At 41.2% G+C, this 17,375-nt stretch overlaps 1 protein-coding gene across 3 annotated transcripts in view; it reads right to left on the bottom strand.

Moving 5' to 3' along the window:
* Positions 1-17,375, bottom strand: part of ADAMTSL1 (ADAMTS like 1) — a 194,545-nt gene that overhangs the window by 161,347 nt on the left and 15,823 nt on the right. For all 3 annotated transcript variants that reach the window (XM_032206478.1, XM_032206480.1, XM_032206481.1), the window contains exon 2: positions 15,147-15,274. In XM_032206478.1, coding sequence (XP_032062369.1) covers positions 15,147-15,274 — 128 coding nt within the window. The remainder of the gene's footprint in view (positions 1-15,146; positions 15,275-17,375) is intronic.

The raw sequence follows: 17,375 nt of genomic DNA, 5'->3' as shown, positions 1-17,375 counted from the left end.
GAATAAACTCAATAGTTTTCCTTTAAGTTATTGAAACCATTCTTCCTCCTAAACACATGAAAAGCAGGTGAGACTTAATTGTGAAATTCCTCCAGTAGTTATTTACACCTTCCTGAGCACAAAATCAGGACAAAAAACAGTTTTGTGAACATACCAAAATGGTGTGATTGCAAGAGAAGATACAAGAACATAAACAAGAAAACAAGAAAATTAAGTCAATCTCTTTTTCAGAAGAAAAATGTAAGAAGTGTAAGAAGAAAGATAATATAATCTCCACTGTAACATTTAACATATGAATTGAAAGCATAATAGGGATACCACAACTTTAATGTTTTTGCAATGTTATATAATTAATTCACATATAATTTTAGCATTGCATGCATGCATAGAAGTCAAAAGTGTGCACAGGGCATCCAGCACTAGGTATAACAGTTTTAGCAATACAATAGTAGACATCATATTCAATAATAGGCTATGAACTAGTAAAGCATACCAGGATTTTTTTTTTTAAAAAAAGGGCAACTCCCGTCAGTATGCCTTTCAGTCCTGAGCAACATAGATAGCTTGATGATATGCTGTTGCGTAGGCTAGACCTCTATTTACACTAGACATTTACTAGTCTTGATTTACACCTACAGAGAGCAAAGGAGAAAGTATATTATATAGCATGCAGGCAGTCTTAGTGCAGTCCTTGCTTACCACACTGAATAGCTTATCCAGCAGACTTGATACATGCCCCATCTCTCTCTTATAAATGCCATAAAACCCACCAAATATATCTTTGCTGTACGTAGATCTGCTGCTATTGAAATTTCAATTACCATAATTTATTAGCCTCAGAAATATTGAACTACCATAGAAATTTAAGCTTCCTTTCTGTCAGCTGCCTCACAATTTCTTTTTTTCACACTTTCTTCATCTCGTCTGTTTCAAAATTAAAAATATAATAATAATAATAAAACACAAACCAAACACATTTATTCTTTGCACTATGGAAAAGAATAGGTACATTTATTTAAACATATGCCACATAACAACTCAGATTTTTCTTCCAATTTCCCTCCTTTGGCTATTGACCAGGGTTGTTCAGAACAAAAGTTCAATTCTGGATGCAGCTAGTGCTGGATTGATGATTTATGAACACTAGCAACCACTCTTGCAAAACTCCCTTTGTCTCCTTGCCAGGATCAAACTTTTGATTTTTGTTGTTTAAACTCATTACTTTCCCAGTTATCACCTATCAACCAAAAGATTCTTTCATACTAAGCTGATACAATTTCATAGTAGGTTTGTAGAGTACTTTGTGTTTCAGATGTACTTGGCTTCAAAACAGTATTCCAGACTCTCTTAAACTGAAGTCCTCCTTTTTGGATTCAAAATTATATGATTTGTTGAAAATAGATGACTAAAAAAAATAAATAATAATTTAAATTCTGCTTCTGAACCTATGCTTAAAATGGGGAAGCTGAAACCTTCTTGAGAATTTAATTCTTCTGGAGACAAATACACAGCTCCTTGCACAACACTAGGCCAGGGCAGGTATTTTCCTCTAGGCAGGGTTTGAATTAATGGTATGGAACCTATGTCTTAGTGTGCAGCATTTCACCTCCAAGGAAGGACCTCAGCAGATTACTGAGACCACTTTATAAGACACAGTTATCACACATCCTCTGACCTTTGTGGGTTAAATAGAAGAACTATCATCAGCAAGAGCCACCCAGAAAAGCCAGAAGTCACCACAGATGGCAAATTAGTCCTAGAGGGCACATAGAGTGTGAGCAATAAGGGGTACTTCTGCAGTCTTCTCTGTCATCAGGCATACACTGTGGGAGATTATGCTGAGGAAAAAGGTGGATGGGGGTTTAGCTTGACAGACAATTATTATCATGTGAATACGCAAGAAAAGCAAGCTATTGGGAATCATGTTTCATTCTTCAAACCTAGTCACTTGTTTACAGTAAAGTTTATGAAAGAGGTTAACAACTTTTAATATGTTAAAATATTCACTCAGTTTAATGTAAACAACCCCAAACCGTGGTATTTATTTCTCCAGGCTCCAGTTTGTAGAGGGACTTAGTTCAAGTCCCCCCCCTCAAAGGTTTAAAGTAGATGTGTGTTTGTGCTCAGCTAGAGCTAGAAGATTTTCAATAATCCATGCCAGTAAGAACAGCAACCCCATGCCAAAGCTGCCTTTATCTGTAATTACCAAAAGTGATGAAAGAGATTTGCAGAGGCGGACCTCATCAACTCCTGCCACTCTCAGTGGTCATCAAAGTTTGAAGTGCTTTTCTTAAGAAACAAGCCTTCACATAAGCAAGCAACTAGGAGCCAGAGGTAGGTTATTTTTGTGGATCTGAATTTTGATGCAACTGTTCACCACAGGGGTTTGAAAGTTGATGTAATGCTGGACAATCTTCACTCTCCTTTATTTTCACACCCCTTGATCACCACTCTTCTGGGTTACGTTTTGGTTCTGGCACTGCACCTGTGAGAAAAGCATGCTGTGTGCCTTTCTCCTCCCATGGGATATTAAGAGGGGCTGAGTCAGCCCTCCACTTACCCTAGTGACAAGCATGCACAAGATAACACTTCACACACAGTAACACCATCTTGCATCCCTCTTTCCTCACTCTGTTACTCCTAACTCTTTTCCAAATGTTGTGCAGTATTATGACCCCCACCCATTCTCATTACAATTTATGTATTTGTCTTTTTCTGAGGAACAGAATCTCTTTTTTCATTCTCTCAGTTTATTCCTTTTCTCATAATGAAAACTTGATGAAATGCCTTATGTACCAAATTGTTAGGAAAAAGAAAGATACATCAGGACCATGCTGAATGTATGAGTTCACTTTTTCATTTTATCTGGTAAGATCTGCCTGAATGCATGTTCAAATCATTCAGTTAAGAACAAAATTATAAACAATATAAATTTTTTTTCCTTATTCTTTTGGTAACATGTCCCTCATCTGACAATGGGTTGTGCAGATGTGCTGGTGTGTTTTGACATGATGCTTGACTTTTTAACTGTAAAATCATGAAATGTCTTGGGTTGGAAGGAGCCTTAAAGATAATTTACTTCCAACCTCCTTGCCCTGGGCAGGGATGCCACCCACTAGATCAGGTTGACATCCAAATCATCGAGCCTGGCCTTGAACACCTCCAGGGATGGGTCCTCCATAGCTTCTCAGGGGAACTTGTTCCAGTGCATCACCACGCTCAGAGTGAAGAATTCCCTCATAACATCTAATCTAAATCTCACCTTTCAGTTTATAAGAGATTCTGCCTTGACCTATCACTGTCTGTCTGAGCAAAAAATAGTTCTCCATCCTTTTTATAAGACCTCTTTAAGTACTGAAGAGCTGCAATAAAGTCACCCTGGAGCCTTTTCTTCTCCAGGTTGAATATCCCCAGCTCTCTCAGCCTTTCTTTAGAGAAGTGTTTCAGCCCTCTGATCATCTTAGTTGCCCTTCTCTGGACCTACTCTAACAGATCAACATCCTTCTTGTGTTTGGGGCCCCAGAAATCTTTAATTCTTTCTATTTCAGTGACTAAGACACTCTTGCACCATCTTCAAATAGTGAAATACCAGAATTGTTACAGGAATAGTTAACCTTGGGACAAGAAAAGTGGGCCTGGATAGACAACCCAGCTTTCCCTGTCAAAATTTTTCACAGATCTTATCTTCTGCAGGAGATAAAGAAAAAAAAAAAATCAACAAAATGCTTGGAGGCAAAGTGCCAATTTAAGCCACTACGGGCAGGAAGCTGGCTAGTCAAATCAAAACATGAGCTTTAATCTGTGGCTGCTAAAGGCCTACTTTCTGCATAAATGTTTTCCACAATATTTTAATTAGGGAACTGTGTATTTTGAGGTAAATAATGTATCATAATTAGCATTAAACAAACAGTGACTCTCATGCATGTGAGAGGTGGGTATGGGACTAACAAAACACCAGCATACCAGGCTTTACACTCAGACTTTTCTGTAAATCTATAGTAAATTTACTGGAATCAACAGAATAGAATATGGCTATACACATGTGCAATACAACTATACCGTATATCAAAGTGATGTTTTTAGCAAAATCATAGAATGGTTTGGGTTGGAAGGGACCATAAAGACGATCTCATTTCAACACCCCTGCCATTGCCAGGGACACTTCCCACCAGACCAGGTTGCTCAAGGCCCCATCCAGCCTGGCCTTGAACACTTCCAGGGAGGGATGGGGCATCTGCAGCTTCTCTGGACAACTTGTTCCAGTGCCTCGCCACCCTCATCATAAATAATTCCTTTCTAATAGCTAATCTAAATCTCCCCATTTCTAGTTTAAAGCCATTACCCCTTGTCCTATGACTCCACTCCCTGACAAAGTGTCCCTCCCCAGCTTTCTTTTAGGCTCTCCTTAGGTACTGGAGGGACTCTATAAGGTCTCCCTGGAACCTTCTCTTCTCCAGGCTGAACAACCCCAACTGCCTCAACCTGTCTTCATAGGAGAGAGAGGTTCTCCAGCCCTTTGATCGTCTTCATAACTCTCCTCTGGACTCATTGTAATAGGTTCATGTCCTCCTTGTGCTGGGGGCCACAGAGCTGAATGTAGAACTCCAGGTAGGGTCTCACCAGAGTAGATGGGGAGAATCACCTCCCTTGACCTTCTGGCCATGCTTCTTTTAACGCAGCTGAGAATATGGCTGATTTTCTGGACTGTATACATGCACATTGCTGGCTCATTTTGAGTTTTTTGTCAACCAACACCCCCAGCTCATTCTTCTCAGGCTGCTCTCAATCCATTGTCCACAGAGCCTGTATTTGTGCTTGGGATTGCTCCAAATCAAGGTGCAGGACCTTACACTTGACCTTGTTGAACTTCTTGAGGTTCACACAGGCCCACCTCTCAAGCCTGTCCATGTCCCTCTGGATGGCATCTCTTCCGTTCAGCATGTTGACTGTACCACACATCTTGGTGTCATAGGCAAAATTTCTGAGGGTGCACCCAATCCCCCTGTCCATGTCACCGACAAAGATGTTAAGAGCGCCAGACTCAATACTTACCCCTGTGGAACACCACTCATCACTGATCTCCACCAGGACACTGAGATGTTGACCACAACTCTTTGAGTGTGACCATCCAGCCCATTTCTTACTCACTAAGTGGTCCATGCAACAACTCCATTTCTCTCCAAATTAGAGACAAAAAATATCACAGGATATTTTTTTGACAGTGCAAAGCACTGTCAAATGCTTTGCACAAGTCCACATAGATGTCAGTTGTTTTTCTCTTATCCACCAATGCTGTAACCCTGTCAGTGCCTGACAAATCTGGTGTCCTATCTTTCCTTAGTGAAGCCATGTTGGCTGTCACCAATCACTTCTTTATTTTCCATGCGCCTTAGCAGAGCTTCCAGGAGCATCTGTCTCCATGATCCTGCTGGTCACAGAGGTGAGACTGACTGGCACGTAGTTCCCAGGGTCTTTCTTTTTTCCTTTTTTAAAAATAGGGTTTATGTTCCCCCTCTTCTAGTCAGTAGGAGCTTCACTGGACTGCCCCATCTTCTCCTATATGATGGACAGTGGCTTAGCAACTACATTTGCTATTTCTCTCAGGATCCTTGGATGCATCTTCCAAAATACAAAAATATGGTCCAAAATATGGACCCTTCCAGAGAGGGTCCATATTTTCCATAGTCTTCCTTTTATCACTGATGTACCTATAGAAACCTTTCTTTTTGCCCTTGATGTTTCTGGACAAATTTAATTCTAACAGGACTTTGACTTTCCTATTCTGATCCCTGGCTGCTCAGACAATGTCTCTGCATCCCTCTCAGGCTACCTGTCCTTGCTCCCACTCTATGTAGGTCTCCTTCTTCTGTTTGAGTTTGTGCAGGAGCTCCTTGTTCATCCATACAAACCTCCTGGTGTTTTTGCATGACTTCCTCTTTGTCAGAATGCATTGCTTCTGAGGTTGGAGATAGCAATCCTTTTTATTAACCAGCTTTCTTGGGCTCTTTTTCCCTCCAGGGCTTTGTCCCATGGTACTCTACCAAGTAGTGCCTAAAGAGTGCAATCAACTCCCTCAAAGTCCAGGGTAGTGAGCTTGCTGTGCTGCCCTCATGATCTTCACTGCCCTCACGATCCTAAACTGCATCATTTAATGGTCACTGTGGCCAAGGCTGCCCTTTAGTTTTGCATTCCCCACCAGCCCCTCCTTGTTGGTGAGAATGAGATCCAGTACAGCACTTCTCCTTTTTGTCTCTTCTAGCACTTGGAGAAGGAATTTGTCATCAGTGTATCCCAGGAACCTCCTGGATTACCTGTGCCCAGCTGTGCTGTCCCTGAACAGATATCAGGGTGGCTGAAGTCTCTTATGAGGACCAGGGCCTGTAAACATGAGGCTGCTTCTCTGTCTGTGGAGGGCCTCATTTAACTGGTCTTCTTGATCAGGTGGCCTGTAGCAGACCCCCAATATAATATCACCTGTCCCTACCCTCCCTTTAATCCTGACCCATAATCTCTGTCAGCTGTCTCTTGGAGAAAAAAAACAAAAACAAAAAAGAAAAACAGTGGCTTTACTTGATACTTACCTAAACCAAAACCTGATTGATTGTTTAGGAATTTGAAGAACATGTGAACCCTTGTATCTCAAATACCAGATTCCTTTCATGGTGTTAGTAGAAAAGAACTGCTTGCTTCTGGCTATGCAGTGCTTGTTCAAATGAAGTGGTGAAATGTTGCCTGCAGAAAGCCATTAGACTTCTAAAATCTTGCTTACGGTGTAGGCTACAGTGCAAGAAATAGCCAAATATCAGTAACTGAGCTAGCTAGTTTTGGGTTACTTTGTCTATCTCTTGCAGTCTAGCTGAAATAGCAGTGAGCCAGAGAAACTTAATTTATCTATTGGTCTTGTAGATATACATGTAAGTCTTTCATTTCAAAGGCAAGACTAGTCTCAAGTCACAATTTCATTTTAAGTTCCAGAAGATATGAGAACGTTATACAAAAAACAAGCAGCTGCAGTTCCAGTGCTTCCACTCACACAAAGTTCTTACTCCAGATAGCTTCTGCTACTCCTGGAGTTTAAGGTTGGCATCATATTTACTCCAAAGTTAGGCAGACCTTGCACTTTGCAATACAAATTGCTAAATAGAAAAAAGTCTATTTCAATTTTTACTGTCAGATTAGTCTTTGCATTATTCAGAGCCACTAAATGTTACTTTCTGAGTAACAGCTGGCAATAGCACTCCTTAAACTCTCAGCAAAACAGAAACTGTCCAATCCAATTAAAATAAATTAAAAAAATCAATTTTGAAGAAAACAAAAGGAAAGACAGAGGATAATTTGTCAGAGAACTTCAGACTGTTGTTATTGTTGATTTTTATACAGTCATTCTCTGTTACTGCAGTTTTTTTTCCTTAAGAGTTTTTAAAATAACTTTAGATTTGCACATATGACAAATCACATATATACAGGAAGTTCTTACAGTTGCAAGTATTTTCCAGTTACTCACTAGCTGAGAAAGGCTGAAAAAAAAAAAAAAAGAATTAAATAATTGCCTTTCAGCAGAACACTGGTAAGGGGTCTCTCCACAGGCCAAGTGGAAAGAAAATACAACATTATATCTCACCTGGCTTGTTCTATCACAAAGATAGCATCTAGAACCTGTCACAGGACCCCAAGTACTTAAATCCCAAATGCGAACATGCCTGAGCTCAGATCTAGATCCAAGCTCTGCAGCTGGTCTTTACAAAACAAATGTGCTGAATATGAATCCATGGTCCCCATGCTTTGAGGAAGTCTGAACCACATGTGTTAGTCCAGCTCCAGTTAAATTCTCATGCTCTCTCATGTACAGCTTGTGGCTTTACAGTTTCACAACTTACTTTTTTTTTTTTATAGGTAGCAAGGCTTATAAAAACTCAACATCATGCGAAGACCTGGCTGATTTAATTATTTTTCATTTAAATCTCAGAACAGATTTATTGAAAGAATTATGAATATACAGGAACTTCTCCAGTGAACCTGAGTTTATGAACTGTATATCATACAAGTAAAGGGTTCACAGACATTTTTGCAAGGTAGGCTACATCTCAGTAGAGAGACAGATTTTATAGAGATCATATCCATCACTCTCAGCTGTAGGTACAATGCTGGCTGTTGTTCATTACAGCACAGATCACTTCCTCACATAAAACACCAGCATGTAGCATCCTTATAGCAAGTCTAGTAATTGCATGGGAAAAGGACCTGTATGAAAACATTTGATACTCTTTTTTTAAATTCTTTTATTCTTTTTTTTTTTTTTTATTGTAGCACAGCAGCTGGAAATTAGGACAGCCAACACAATGTAACTGTCTCTCCAGAGAGCACCAGTAATCACTCCACAGTCCACAGCACTGATCTAAATTCTATGATACTTGCAGCTTTCGATAGTATTAACTCAAATTTAAGATTACAGCTCAGTGTTTCTACTGACAGGTACTGCTGGAACTGTAATCTCTCTTGAAAATTGGAAATGCTTCATTAAATCAAAGCAGGAAGGAGTCTCATAAATACAAATTTGACTAATACTAAAGTATATAAAAAAATATCTTTTAAAATGCTGGTATATGGCACAATTTTAACCAGCAGTGTCCACAAACTAAATATAATCTAAATTTCTTACAAAAATTTTAGATCACCTAATATAGCAGGGAGAACACCCATGATAGAGTAAAGCAGGACAATCCTAGACAAGAGTACAGACTGGGAGAATCATAGAATCATAGAATATCCGGAGTTGGAAGGGACCCTTAAGGATCATCAAGTCCAACTCTTGACACCGCACAGGTCTACCCAAAAGTTCAGACCATGTGCCTAAGTTCACAGTCCAATCTCTTCTTAAATTCAGACAGGCTCGGTGCAGTGACCACTTCCCTGGGGAGCCTGTTCCAGTGTGCAACCACCCTCTCTGTGAAGAACCCCCTCCTGACGTCCAGCCTAAATTTCCCCTGCCTCAGCTTAACCCCGTTCCCACGGGTCCTGTCACTATTGTTAATGGAGAAAAGGTCTCCTGCCTCTTGACAACGCCTTACGAGGAAGTTGTAGACTGTGATGAGGTCTCCCCTCAGCCTCCTCTTCTCCAGGCTGAACAGGCCCAGTGACCTCAGCCGTTCCTCGTACGTCTTCCCCTCAAGGCCTTTCACCATCTTCGTAGCCCTCCTCTGGACACTCTCCAACAGTTTCATGTCCTTTTTATACTGTGGTGCCCAGAACTGCACACAGTACTCGAGGTGAGGCCGCACCAGCGCAGAGTAGAGCGGGACAATCACCTCCCTTGACCTACTAGCGATGCCGTGCTTGATGCACCCCAGGACACGATTGGCCCTCCTGGCTGCCAGGGCACATTGCTGGCTCATATTCAACTTGCTGTCTACCACGACCCCCAGATCCCTCTCTTCTAGGCTGCTCTCCAGCGTCTCATCGCCCAGTCTGTACATGCAGCCAGGGTTTCCCCGTCCCAGGTGCAGGACCCGGCACTTGCTCTTATTGAACTTCATGCGGTTGGTGATCGCCTAGCTCTCCAACCTGTCCAGATCCCTCTGTAAGGCCTTTACACCCTCATTTGAGTCCACAACTCCTCCAAGTTTGGTGTCATCAGCAAACTTGCTCAAAATACCCTCTATTCCTACATCCAGATCGTTTATAAAAATATTGAAAAGTACCGGCCCTAAAATGGAGCCTTGAGGGACCCCACTGGTGACCGCCCGCCAGCCTGATGCAGCTCCATTTACCATAACCCTTTGGGCCCTGCCTGTTAGCCAATTGCTCACCCATCGTATGATGTTTTTATTTAGCTGTATGGTGGACATTTTGTCCAGTAGGATCCTATGGGAAACCATGTCAAAAGCCTTGCTGAAGTCCAAAAAAATCACATCAGCTGGTTTCCCTTGGTCCACCATACGGGTGATCTTATCATAAAAGGAAATCAGGTTAGTTAGGCAGGACCTACCCTTCACAAACCCATGCTGGCTGGGACCAATGACTGCTTTGTCCCCCAGGTGCGCCTCAATAAGTCCGAGAACCAACTTCTCCATGATTTTACCAGGCACTGATGTGAGACTGACAGGCCTGTAATTGCTAGGGTCTTCTTTCTGACCCTTCTTGAAAATTGGCACAACATTTGCCAGCTTCCAGTCTACCGGGACCTCTCCAAATTCCCAGGATCGTTGAAAAATAATTGAAAGAGGTTCCGCGATGACATCCGCCAGCTCTTTCAGCACCCGGGGATGAATCCCATCCGGACCCATGGACTTGTAGGGATCCAGGTGGAGTAGCAAATCCCGCACACATTCAGGGTCAGTTGGGAGTTTGTCATCCCCACCGTCCCGGTCCTCCAGCTCAGGGCACCCTGGGTCCCGAAGCCCATCATCGGCATTGAAGACAGAGGCAAAGAAGGCGTTAAGCGTCTCTGCTTTGCCTACGTCATTGTCTGTGAGGAGACCTTCCCTATCAAGGAGCGGCCCTATGTATTCTTTAGTTCTCCTTTTTCCATTTACATATCTAAAAAAACCCTTTTTATTTTCTCTCACAGACACAGCCAGCTTCAACTCTAGCTGTGCTTTGGCCACTCGAACTTTCTCCCTACAAACACGAACAGCATCCCTGTATTCTTTCCATGACGCCTGGCCCTCCTTCCAGTAGCGAAACACTCTCTGTTTCCGCCTTATCTCCATTAGGACATTCCTGGTCAGCCACGCCGGCCTCCTGCCCCGCCTGCCTGACTTGCGATATTTTGGAATTGCCTGATCTTGTGCTTCTAGGAGGCATCGCTTAAAGAGTGACGAGCACTGGTGAGAACTCACTGAGAACAGCTCTGCAAAGAGGGACTTGGGGGTTTTGGTGGATGAAAAGCCCAACATGAGCCAGCAGTGTGCACTTACAACACAGAAGGCCAACTGTGTCCTGGGCTGCACCAACAGAGGGGTGGACAGCAGGTCGAGGGAGGGTATTATGCCCCTCTGCTCTGCACTTGTGAAACTCCTGTAGTGCTGCACCCAGGTCTGGGTCTCACAAACCAAGAAAGATAGCGGGGTCCAGAGGAGGGCTATGAAAACAATTAGAGGGCTGGATCACCTCTCTTACAAAGAAAGGCTGAAAGAGCTGGGGATAGGGTGATGCAAAATACATTCCAAAATAGATGCTCTGGGGAGAAAAATCAAGCACAGCACTGCTTCGTGTTTGAAGGAATGAACTGTCCAGCTGGGTTTGTTCAGCCCAGAGTGGAGCAGGCTGAGGGGATGCCTCATGGCAGCCTGCAGCTCCCTCACAAGGGGAACAGAGGGGCAGGCGCTGAGCTCTGCTCTCTGGGGACAGCGACAGGACCCGAGGGAACGGCATGGAGCTGGGACAGGGGAGGGTCAGGCTGGGGGTTAGGGAAAGGTTCTGCACCCAGAGGGTGGTCGGGCACTGGGACAGGCTCCCCAGGGCAGTGGACTCAGCACCAAGACTATTGGAGTTCAAGAAGTGTTTGGACAACACTCTCAGACACATGGTCTGATTTTTGGGTGGTCCTGGGTGGAGACTCGTGTTTGACTCGATGATCCTTGTGAGTCCCTTCCAACTGAGTATGCTCCAGCCTGAAGAAGAGAAAGCTCTAGGAAGACCTCATTGTAGCCTTTCAATACTTAGAAGAACTTACCAAAAAAAACAAAGACAGAACAACTTTTTGACTTGGGCAGATAATGATAGGACAAGGGGATATGTTGTTAAACTGAAAGAGGGGAGATTTAGTTTGGATTTTTTGAAGATATTCTTCACTCAGAGGGTGGTGAAGCATGCCCCATCCCTGGAGGTGTTCAAGGCCAGGTTGTGCAACCTGATCTAGTGGGTGGCATCCCTGCCCATGTCAGGGGTGTGTAATTAGATGATCTTTAAAGTCCCTTCCAACCCAAACCATCCTATGATTCTATGAAATTCACATGAATTTCAGATATCTAAAGAACATTAACCTTTTTTCTTAATCCCGTGTTTGCTTGAGTCACAGTTATTGAATACCTTTACTGACACACAGAATCCAAAGCATTCTGTGATTCTCTGACACACTGGTATTTTCACTGCAGCTCTGCTGAACCATAGACACCATAAAAATCTGAGGAGAAAAGCAACAACCATATTCCAGCATCTCTCCACATGCTCTGCCAATACATTTCCAGTGCCCTGTAGCCAAATACCTAATAGCTAAGAAAATTATGTTCTCTGTAGAAGCACAACAGTTGTTAGTTTGTCCCTCGAGAAACTGAAGTGTTTCTCCTCTTTACAGGTTTTGGCCAGCAGTGCTTCAGGACACTTCATGATGGAGAGTAAACAGATGAGGAGTATTTTTTTCCTGAGCTTTGTATCAATAAAAGGATGCTGAAACTGAAGAGCAAAACATTCTGAAATGACAAACAATACTTCTTTTACCCAAAATACAATTAGTCTGGGAGCTTCACTTCTACAAGTGCATTGAGGCAAACAACTGTAAATTCAAAAGGAGTTTGTCAAAGTGAGTTACATAGAGAGTTATTTCCAACAAAGAGCATTAAAAATATCATGCTTTGAGTTTTAGCCCAGTCTTCACCTACTTGTTACTAGAATGTCCTCTTCCTGCATCTGCTTCTGCCACTCAAGTCAGCCAGTGCTCCTCACTTTGATGCAGGATACGTAGTTGACTTGGGCTTATAGCTTGTCTCCTAATGCTACTGGCACATTTATTTATAACATTACCATACTAAATGTCCTTAGCATAATCAGGACCAGTTGCTGTAGTTACGTGATTTTTTTAAACAGCCTCTACCCTCAAATGTTTACTATCTAAAATGGTAGAAAATAGAATTTCTTCCTAACACTTTCCATTCTTTCGTCACAGCTGCACAAGCATAACACAAAACATGTTCCCAAAACAAACAACACAAGCACTAGGATAACTTTGGCAAACAAAAGCTGGAAATAAAACTGTTTTTCTTGAGTTAGCTGAGTACACTAATGGTGTTTAGGAATGGACAATTAGTCTTTGCATTTCTTCAAAGACAATACACTAGGCTTTTAATTTTCATTTGATGCTCTGAAAGCCATCTCATATAGAACTAAAAGGCATAAGGCATTACAAAAATCCATCCCAGGAGAACTACTTAGAACTACTAATTTGTTCCAAAACATCTAAATATGTGGTCATTTTTTCATTTGCTAGAAGCATGTAGTGTCTTCCTTTATTCTGCTGTGTAATTATACACAGTAAACACATGAGATAAATTGTATCAATCAAGAAATTGTTTTAAAGAGGTTGAATTTTTTCTAGCCTTGCCAGATTTGAAATACTCATGTACACAGGCCTATTTTCAAACCTTCAAAGTTTGGATGACTTTCTTTCTCCTGCTCCCTCTCTGCCTTTTCCTTAGCAACATGAACTGCCTGTATAGCACACACACACAGAAAATAATTAGTTAAAATCACTATTTCATTTGCAACTTCATGCAGGAAAAAGGAAAAACTACCTGAATGGACCAAAATTTGCATTTGTTTTCTTAAAGCAGGAAATATTGCTTATACACTGAATGGACAGTAGTTAGGTATTGTATGAAAAGCAAGAACTCTTATTTGTGAGCTTATTGACTGAGGTAGTTTCAGAGACCTGAACAATACAAGAATCAGATGGAGGAGTTGTTTGTATGCCCACATGCTGCAGAACACTTATGCTACTACTACCATGGGCCTCCAATACTCTTCTTCTGTAAAGAAGGTAGAGGTGTAGCAAGCCTTTGTATTAAAGATGCCCCAGATCTTCTGCAATGTCTGGCTTCATGCCCGCATTAAAGGAGCATGCACAAGATCTTAGCTTCCTAAGACTGAAAAGGATACAGTGACTGCAAACAAGCTCCCACCTTTGCAATTCACAAATTCAAGGTCTTTAAAGAACACCTATTTGCCATGGAGCATATAAGAGATGCGAATTTGGCCCCAAGTTTAAAAACCAAAGTATTCTTCTCCCCTACTCCCTCCCTGCCTCCCCTCCCCCACCGTGGGAATGATGTAGAAAAGTAGTGTTTTTCCACTAGTTGCAGTAGATGATTTTGCCTATCTTTTCCCCTTTTAGTAGACAGTTGCATACTATCAGCCCAATAATTCTTTGAACCAGGAAACCAAATTGTCCACAGATAGAGTTAAAATACACAATATTCTATTCTGACCTTATGATTATATGCTTTGTGCTGTTTCTTGTCCTCACTAAAAAGCATTATGTTTTAAAACATCAGATGTAAGAACTAATTTTGAATGTATTGTCACTATTTTATTAAAATCAGTTTTATAAGCACATGAAAGAAAATTACAAGAGAAATGCATGCAGGATAGAAAATTGTATTATATTTTTTATACTACAATATATGAGGTATCAGAGATGGCAGAAAGCCACAAGTTTGAGTCTGGAGTTTTCCTTTGTATTATTTATCAGATACCTGCTAATATTTATTGCTACTTACTGCAGGTGTTTTATCCTAAAGTAAGAAACAATATTTGCTGGAAATTTTTTGTCTTGCATATATTTTTGAGTGCAATTGTCAAGTGACTTGTCCATGTTCTATTGGAAGCAGGTAACTGTGGAGGAAGAAGTTCCTGGATGCCTGTCTCTGGTTGATTTCAACTTTGCACTAATCAATTCTACCCCTGCCTATTAGGAAGGCTTCCGTACCAGCAACTCTTCCTATCTGGAATTTAACTCCTAAGATACCCTGAGAAGAATTATCATTTCTTTTTTATAGTCTCAGTGTAGCTGAGATTGTGGGCCTCTAAACCTAGTGAATTAGTTTTAGTCTGGTACAAATATGTGAAAAGGCTTATTGCTCAAAAGGTGAAAGTCTAGGGAGGTTTCACTTTTCAGTAGCTGGCAGCCTTCATCATGGTAAACAAGCTGTGCAGGCAACTTCTGTATCTCCATAGGTTCCCACTTTATATGTTTGTTGCCTTATCAAACACATTGGCCACTTGCCTGAGTCATAAAACACGATCCATAATTTTCTAACACCAACGTAGAAATTTCATCATTGCTTGAGACCTATACTAGTTACTTATGATCTGACACATACCAGAACTTCAAATTCTCCCATCAGCACAGCAAAAAGCATTTACCCACTTACTTGCTGCTCAGGCAGCGTCTCAGTGAATATGAAGCCCCTCCTCCACAAGTACGTGAACATTCACTCCATGAACCCCAGGCATCCCACAGCGAGTCTCGGTCTTCCTCTGAGCGAGCTGTTCTGGAGCTCTGAGGAGAGGGAAAGAGAGGAAAAAAAATCAGGAAAAATCAATTCAAAGACAAAAAATACTGTTGCTAGCTTCACCTTTCTTTTTGCAGGACATCATTTTGGTCATTGAAGACACAAAATAAATCTTTCCTCTGGCATTCCCACTGGTTGGCATCTGGCTCTTGTTGTGAGGGTTTCTCTAGGAAGTTGATTCCATTTTTTGAAAATCATTGTCTCAGTTTGAGACTGGTATTGATTATTATAGAAGGCAAGGTATTTTTCCTGGTTAAGAGGAGGAGGGAGGAGTATTGTATACATTACAAATTGTACTTCAAAGTTCTGTTGCTATGTTAGAAACTATGAAATGGCATATTAAAAATTGCCTTCCAAGGCAATGTTCGGGAGAAAAATAATCACAGTGTAGTCAATCTACATGATACCAACACATTTAACATAAGATTTTCATACATTCACTATGGTTATTTTTCTTTGCCTAAAGATCTCCTATATGCTTTCTGGATTCCCAAATTGTGTTATCTCCATTTGCTGCATTGAAAAGAGAGAATGAATGCCAGGTGCAGGCTCAGGCAGTGCTATCACTAATGCAAGCAGCATGGCTAAAACAACTCTGTGGAGAGGCAGCACTGATGGAATCCGAAATGTTCAGATCTTCTGGGACTGACTTATGAATGTACAGCACCACCTGTCTCAGATAATTCAGTCATTCACATACCAACATTTCACTTTCATTCATGCAAATGTACCTTATGAACAGATCTGTAGGGAGACAAATAATTTAATAATTTAGATAGATATTGTCCTTCATGGACAACAGTTTTGCTAAAGGAAATGAATAACACACAGAAATATAGAGAGGTGCATGGAAAATACCTATGCCTGATGGTGACCAGGCAGTGTACTCAATCAAAACATGGCTGTGGGCAATCACATACTGAATACTGCATTCCTACTTGTATTTGGAATAAATGAGTAGACAAGAAAAGAATACAAGGGAAGCTTTGGTTGCACATCTTCACCATAGAAAAAACACCAAATATCATTGCTAGCCCTCGTTAGAGGCATCAACATCATCTGTCAACACTGAGGTATTATTTGAGATAACGCAGCTCAACACTGAAATCATTTCATCTTCACTGAACTTGTGTAGAAGTTTTGTAATGAAATCTGAAACCGTCTGAAAAACACAAATATTGTATACTGTTATTTGCAGGCATAAAACAACAACAACAAAAGAAGAATTGGTGACAGCTTAGAGCTGTGAGCAGTTTGTCACACAGCTGAGATCCAAAACTGAACACTGTGTCTGTAGAGCAAAGGACTTATATCTGACACTATGATATGAAATGTGTGTTAATTCAGATTTATCAAGATGAGAGGTTAACCATTCTTTTATTTTTAGGAGCCAAGAATACATTATACAGTCTAACCATTAATACTGAGAGAATTTTCCAACGTGGAAATCATTCAATCCTACAAAATTTTGCAAGGGCATTGCAGTACACGCACGAGTGTCACCCACAATGCTGAATAAACAGCCAGGCATTAGACTAACTGACGTGGAAGCCCATGGCTCTAATTAGTTGTCTCTATACTCAGCTCAGTAATGAGGCCAAAGTCTCACACTGAACTCTTTTCTCCAGTAAACAGAAAGCCAGTAATCTCAGTGTTGTACACATTTGCAACTTCTGACAGTCATTAGTTCCATACATCTGAAGTATAAAAACGCTGCCAGCACTGTTCATATAGTCCCCTAGGAGTCCTCTACCCCGAAGCGATTCATTAGTTCACAGATCAGTACTTAGTTTACTCAGGTTGACAGAGTAATTACATTGTTATATTCATTCCAAAAGTCTGATACTACTCTTAGATACACTGGCACAATAAACTAGGAGTAACTAAATGAAAGCTGATCATGTGTAAGTGAGCTCAGACTGTGTGCCAAATTGGCAAAGTTCTATGGATAAATAGTTTAAAAGAAAGAAAATTAAGATTTGTAGGACACCTGCCTAGCTACTTTCTCTTCATTCCCTCTCTTCCCATGGTTTCTTTCATCAAGGCACAGACCAAACCTGATCTTGAAATATAAGTCACCTGTTTGGG

The sequence above is a fragment of the Aythya fuligula genome, chromosome Z, assembly GCF_009819795.1.
Source record: "Aythya fuligula isolate bAytFul2 chromosome Z, bAytFul2.pri, whole genome shotgun sequence".
NCBI classification, from domain to species: Eukaryota; Metazoa; Chordata; class Aves; order Anseriformes; family Anatidae; genus Aythya; species Aythya fuligula.
The sequence above is the reverse complement of the archived record's forward strand: the minus strand, read 5'-3'. Positions and strand labels throughout refer to the sequence as shown.